The sequence below is a fragment of the Anolis carolinensis genome, chromosome 2, assembly GCF_035594765.1.
Source record: "Anolis carolinensis isolate JA03-04 chromosome 2, rAnoCar3.1.pri, whole genome shotgun sequence".
In the NCBI taxonomy this organism is placed as follows: Eukaryota; Metazoa; Chordata; class Lepidosauria; order Squamata; family Dactyloidae; genus Anolis; species Anolis carolinensis.
The window spans coordinates 104,388,263-104,395,005 of NC_085842.1; the positions used below are offsets into that span (position 1 = coordinate 104,388,263).

Sequence of the window (6,743 nt, forward strand, 5' to 3'; positions counted from 1 at the left end):
TGGCAAAGTACCTCTGAATAGTCTTTGTCTAAGAAAATCCTGTGAAATATATGGTTCTCATAAGTCAACAGGAGACTTGAAGGCACATATGTACATACATCCTGAAGGCAACACATTGCCTCCGACCTTGGAAACTAAGCAGTGTCAGTCTTGGTTTTTATTTGGTTTTTATATCCCAGGCACTGTAAGTTATATTTCAGAGAAGGAAACTGGCAAGACCACCTTTGGGTATTAGTTGCCTAAGAAAACCTTGTGAAATTAATGGTGTTCCCTTAAGTCAACAGGACACTTGAAGACACAGGGATACCCTGAAGATCAGATCCCTTCTGATCTTGGAAGCTAAGCAATGTCAACCTGGTTAGTGTTTAACTGGGAGAATGCCAAGGAATCCCAGATGCTGTAGGTTACATTCCTCTGGGTATTCCTTGCCTAAGAAAACTCCATGGGATTCAGGTGGTCTCATAAATTATAGGCACACAAAGGCCAGGAATAGTTGTATGGCAAGGGGTTAGACTGGACTGTGGACGGCCTTGGGACTATCTAGTCTAAACAATGTTATGATTCTATGAAGCCAACAGGAGACGAAGGCATAGGCATACCTTGGAGGGACCACATCTTCCCTGATCTTGGAAGCTAAGCAATGTCCACCCTAGTCCTTGGATGAGAGGTCGCAAATCCCAGGTGGGTTGCTGTGAGTTTTCCGGGCTGTATAACCATGTTTCAGAAGCATTATATCTTGATGTTTGGCCCACATCTATGGCAGGCATCCTCAGAGCTTGTGAAGTCTGTTGGAAACTAATAAAGTGGGAGGTCCAGGATGGGAGAAAGAACTCTTGTCTGTTTGAGGCAAGTCTGAAGGTTGCAATTAGCTAGTGATTTGCACTGAATGGCCCTACAGCTTCAAAACCTGGCCACTTTCTACTGTAGATATATAAACCATTCCACAGATATATAAACCCTACTTGCCTCGTTTCCAACAGACCTCACAACCTCCGAGGATGCCTGCCATAGAGGTAGGTGAAACATCAGGAGCGAATGGTTCTGGAAAATGGCCATATAACCCAGAAAACTAACAACAAACCAATGATTCCAGCCATGAAAGCTTTTGACAACACATTGAATCCCAGATGGCTATATTCCAGGGAAAGGACAGGGTAAACCTGTCCTGGCCTAAGGGAACCCTCCAAAATTCAAGGGGTGGCCATGAGATGTCCTGAATGCATATCCTGCACCACCCCCAACTCCCATTGCCAAACTCCACCCACAAAATGATGCAGTTCATAGAATCATAGAATCATAGAGTTGGAAGAGACCTCATGGGCCATCCAGTCCAACCCCCTGCCAAGATGCAGGAAAATGGCATTCAAAACACCCCCGACAGATGGCCATTCAGCCTCTGTTTAAAAGCCTCCAAAGAAGGAGCCTCCACCACAGTTTGGAGCAGAAAGTTCCAGTGCTAAACAGCTCTCACAGTGAGAAAGTTCTTTCTAATGTTCAGGTGGAATCTCCTTTCCTGTAGTTTAAAGCCATTGTTCTGCATCCTAGTCTGCAGGGCAGCAGAAAACAAGCTTGCTCCCTCCTCCCTATGACTTCCCCTCACGTATTTGTACATGGCTATCATGTCTCCTCTTAGCCTTCCCTTCTGCAGGCTAAACATGCCCAGCTCTTTCAGCCGCTCCTCATAGGGCTTGTTCTCCAGACCCTTAATCATTTTAGTCGCCCTCCTCTGGATGCTTTCCAGCTTGTCAACATCTCCCTTCAACTGGGGTGAATTGGACACATTATTCCAGGTGTGGTCTCTCCAAGGCAGAATAGAGGGGGAGCTTGCATGGGCAAACTTCGGCCCTCTGGGTATTTTGGACTTCAACTGGCACAATTCCTAACAGCCGGTTCCTAATCTAGACACGAGACTCCTATGCAGGCCAAAATCCCACTGGCTTTTTAAGCCTCCGCATGACATTGTTGGCTCTTCTCTTGATGCCTTTGCTTCACTCTGGCGGTGTGGATATATTTGGGGGGAGAGGGATGGGATGGGAAGGGGGCCCCTCTGAAAGAACCCCATTCCCAGAAAGGGAAAAGGCGAGGCCTTCTGTTCAAAGCGGAGGGAGCGGCTCGCCCCTCTCCACCGCCGAGGCTCCTTCCTTCTTCGGGGGCTTGTGCCTCTGGCCGGGGGCTAGTCATCCCTCGGCGTCCTCCCCCTCCGCTTTTAATAGACTAATGAAGCTCCGAGGCGGCGGCTTCAAGCCCAGGGCCGCCTCCCGTGGCTCCGGCCTGGCCATTGGGCGCCCGTAATGACAGGCACGCTCCCTGGAGGGGGGAGGGGAGGGAGGGGGCGCATTATGCAAAGCGGGGAGAGGGCCGCACGGGGCAGACCTGATGCCTCCTCCATTCATCCGCCCTTTCATTCATTCCCGGGCCAGAGTGTGAAGGGGGCGGCGGGGGGGGGGGGAGAGGAGGTGTGGGGCGCCCACGAGGCGCGAGGGAGAGCGCGGGCCCCATTGTCTCCCCGGGTATATAAGATGTCTGGGGCCGGTCGTGTGCCAAACTGCCTGCTCGCGCGACTCCACCGCGGCCGGGATCACTCCCCAGACAAGAGGGGTCGCGTGGCCTCCCGCCTCGACGGGACTCCCGAGAAGGAAGCCGCGGACACGGAGCCCGTGGGTGCCTCTGCGAGTGAGTATGCCAGCGAGAGGGACCCGCAGACGGGCGCTTGGGCTTCCCTGCCCAGAGGACAGGGGGGACGGGCGCTGCTGAGCGCCCCTACAAACCAAACCGCCAGCCAAGTGGACTTCCCAGCTGCGCTGTCTTTGAAGGACAGGACTGGGATACTTCTCTCCCGTGGGGGCATCTACTGATGAAGGAACACAGCTTGACTTGACACCACTTTCACTGCCATGGCTCAGTGCCATAGGATCCTGGAAGCTGTGGCTTGTCAAGGTCTTCTCTGCCACAGAGTGCTGGTGACTCACCAAACTATACATCGCCTTGGCAGTCAAAGTGGAGTCAAACTGCATTCCTCTTACAGTGTAGCTTCAGGCATGGGCAAACGTCGGCCCTTCAGGTGTTTTGGACTCCAACTCCCACCATTCCTAACAGCCGGTAGGCTGTTAGGAATGGTGGGAGTTGGAGTCCAAAACACCTGGAGGGCCGACGTTTGCCCATGCCACTCTAGCTGTACCTTAAACTGCAGCCTTTTTTCGTTTGTCAATCCTTTCTTTTCACTTTAGGATTGTGCCCTTGTGCCGCAGGGCTGGCAGTCCGAATCCAGGGAGAGTGGTTGAGCTCCTTCTGTCAGCTCCAGCTCCCCATGCGCGAACATGAGTGAAGCCTCCCACAAGGATGGTAAAACTTCAAACATCTGGGCATTCCCTGGGCAGATGGCCAATTCTCTCACACCAGAAGCAACTTGCAGTTTCTCAAATTGCTCCTGACACAGGAAAAAAAAACCATTAGGCTTGATGTGCATTTTTTTTCTATTCAATATTTTCATTATTTTTTCCCCTCACTTTCTATTCATCTTTGCTTTTTAGCGTTCACATGTGCCATCAAGTCACCTGTCGACTTATGGTGACTCCATGAATTTCTTAGGGTTTTCTTAGAGTAAATCTACACTGCATGATGTTTGACCCGGCTTTAGCTGCCATGGCTCAATGCTATGGAATCCTGGGAGTTATAGTTTGGCTTTCTTTGGCAAAGAAAATTAAAAATCATGTAAAACTACAGCACCCATTTTTTCATATCAGAAGCGACTTGAGAAACTGCAAGTCACTTCTGGTGTGAGAGAACTGTCCATTTGCAAGGATGTTGCCCAGGGGACACCCGGATGTTTGATGTTTTACCATCCTGTGGGAGGCTTCTCTCATGTTCCCACATGGGGAGCTAGAGCTGACAGAGGGGAGCTTACCCCGCTCCCCGGATTCGAACCATCAACCTTTCAGTCAGCAGTCCTGCCGGCACAAGGGTTTAACCCATTGTGCCTCCAAGGGCTGCTACAGCACCCATGATTCCATGACCATTGAAGTGCTGTCAAACTGCATTAATTCCACAATGCTGATGCACTCTTAGGCAAGGAATACTTAGAGGTGCTTTTGCCTTCCTCAGAGATCCCCTGAGAGCACCAGGCATTCCCATCCACGTACTAGCTAGAGCCAATGCTGCTTAATTCCTAGATCTACTGCCTTTAGAGCACTTTAATCCTAATATATCTGTTTTTGCCTTTCTGCACTAGGATGTCCTCCTCTGCCCTGGAGACCAGCTCCTCTGACCTGGACAACAGCAGTGAGGTGTCCTTTTGCCTCACAGATGATGAAGTCAGCAGCTTCCAGATCCCTTCTTTGGCTTCTCCCGGGCATGTCTCTTCCCCAGAGTTCAGCCCAGTCAAAAGGGAAGAAGAGAAAGAACGGAAGAGGCGAAGAGGCCGCACCAAGGTCAAGAATGAAGCTGTCCTTCACACCATCAAGAAGACCAGACGGGTGAAGGCAAACGACAGGGAGAGGAACCGCATGCATAACCTCAATTCAGCCTTGGATGAGCTCAGGAGTGTCCTGCCCACCTTTCCTGATGACACCAAGCTGACCAAGATTGAAACCCTGCGCTTTGCTCACAATTACATCTGGGCCCTCTCAGAGACACTGCGGTTGGCTGATCAGCGCCTCCAGAAACCACCCAAGGACATGGTTCTGCCCAGCTTCTTGAGCTCTGCGGACCATCCTCCCAGCCCTGGCAGCGATGCCGGCTCCTGGATCTCCACATCCTCTCCAGGCACTTCTTCTTCCCTGTCTGCCTGCACCTCCAGCCCTAGCAGCCCAGCATCCTCTGAAGACTATTGTTACAGACACACTGAGAACCTCTTCTCCTTCCACAGCCTCCCTAAAGACTTGTTGCAGAACACTTCCTGCTTTATGCAGTACCACTAGGCTGTGAAGGCAGTTTGTACATTGAAAGGAAAATCCCTAATGATCAGTGCTCTTATTCTTGTTAGATTGTTCTAGTTGAGTTTTACAACCAGAGTAACTTTCTGGGCTACAGTTTCCAGAATCCCCCTTGTTGATGGAGGGATTCTAGGAGCTGTAGCCAAAACGATACTCTTCCAAGCTCTTCATTTTAGGTATTCACACAAAGCAAAGGAGCTGTGCTTTGGTTTTTAGATCAAAGCTCCTTTGAGTTGTCACAAACGGGTTTGGTTAAAACAGATAAAATAATAACCTGGACTTTAATATAGTCTTTTTGAACAAATAATCAATTGATGATTGTGCCAGCAGGAACCATTTATGTTATCTCCCCATATCCCAACCCCATTTGCTTACTAAGAATTTGCTTTTTTCCTCTTCCTCCACCCACTCTTTTTTGTTTCGATTTTTTGGCACTTTGTTTCTTTCCTTTCCATTGACCTGAGCTCTTAGGCATCAATATGATTTTGAAAAGGGAAGAATAGGGACAGATTTGCTGCTACAGACAAGGTGAAAAGTCAATTTTACAATTTGTAGAACTCTAATGAAGAAAAATGAGCATGACAATTTGGTTTGAATGCCCTGACAATACATTCAAAAGGCTTAGGGAGGGCTGATTCGGCTGGGTGCGCAGGGTCTCCTGTTAGGGACTTAGCAGACCAAATTCTCAATAAATTCAAATGGCTCTGGATGGAGCTTTGCTTCTCCCTGACAGGGCTCTGAATCTGACATGATCAGTCCCTAAACAGGGCAGACAAGGAACTAGGTTCATGCATTATGGATCATGACCTCCTTTGCTTCTGTCTTGTTTTCGAGTAGGACTAGATGTGAGGCATTCAATGTCTGTGTCTGATGCTAGTTTAATTTATTCCAGGACGTTCATTCATATGAAAGCTGTATTTTTGTACATAAAGAGATTTATTCTTATTATTATGTGTGCATTATCTTAAAATGAGATGCTGTTCTTTTCATGTGGAAAATGATGTAAATAAATATTTTTAATATTTGTAAATTCAGTGTATCTGGATTAATCCCCTCACCCTCTAGTTTGTAACTTTATACAATGAAAGAGGTGGTGCTAGACTGTGAACAGAAGAAATTGTGCTGTGGCACAAACATCAGAAATAACTTAAAACACTTACCCATGAAGCAATTTATATATATCTCTATCACAGAATTCTCCTACATCACCTGAATAAGAATGAAAGTATAGGCCATTAAAGCACACAATAAAGCGAATTTAAGCTGGTAGCCCTGGTTTAGCTCTCAGCAAGAGACTACCTGTGGGGATACACATACTAAAAAAGAGAATTCTCTTTGGTGTAAGGAAACATCAGCTGGTAACAGATTTTCAAAGAAAAGGGGATTAAAAGGGATCAATAAAAAGTGACAATTATGGAGAAAGTGGGAAGTGACAGGTGGGCGCCTAGAATACCAGGTTTTGAAGGCTTTGGTTTTCACTTTCCTGAAGAGACCTCAGAGCTCTCTTTTCTAACCAATCAAACTTTTAATGCTTTTTATTTAACTCAAAATCTTTACAATGTTTACACAGTCCATCAGCACATTCAAACAACATCCTCAGTCCTCTTTTCGATTTCACTTAATAGTGTCAGATTCTCAAGACTGTTTCTTCTTTGGCTCTTGGTGATAAAGATATTAAAATATGACTTATTTTAATAGTGCACAATGACTTTTCTTCGACTGAAAATATTAATTGAATAAAAGCTAATTTCACTGGCCTACAGTCATGGGCGAGGTAGGATGTGATTCACTTTAATACTCCACAAGAAGTTT

At 47.4% G+C, this 6,743-nt stretch overlaps 1 protein-coding gene across 1 annotated transcript; it reads left to right on the forward strand.

The window, feature by feature from the left end:
* Window positions 1-2,468: 2,468 nt before the first annotated feature.
* neurog1 (neurogenin 1) lies at window positions 2,469-5,961 on the forward strand. The gene is made up of 2 exons (XM_003223949.4): window positions 2,469-2,673; window positions 4,229-5,961. Exon 2 carries the CDS (start codon window positions 4,230-4,232, stop codon window positions 4,914-4,916), a length of 687 nt encoding a protein of 228 aa, XP_003223997.1. The 5' UTR covers window positions 2,469-2,673; window position 4,229; the 3' UTR covers window positions 4,917-5,961.
* The last annotated feature ends 782 nt before the right edge of the window (window positions 5,962-6,743 follow it).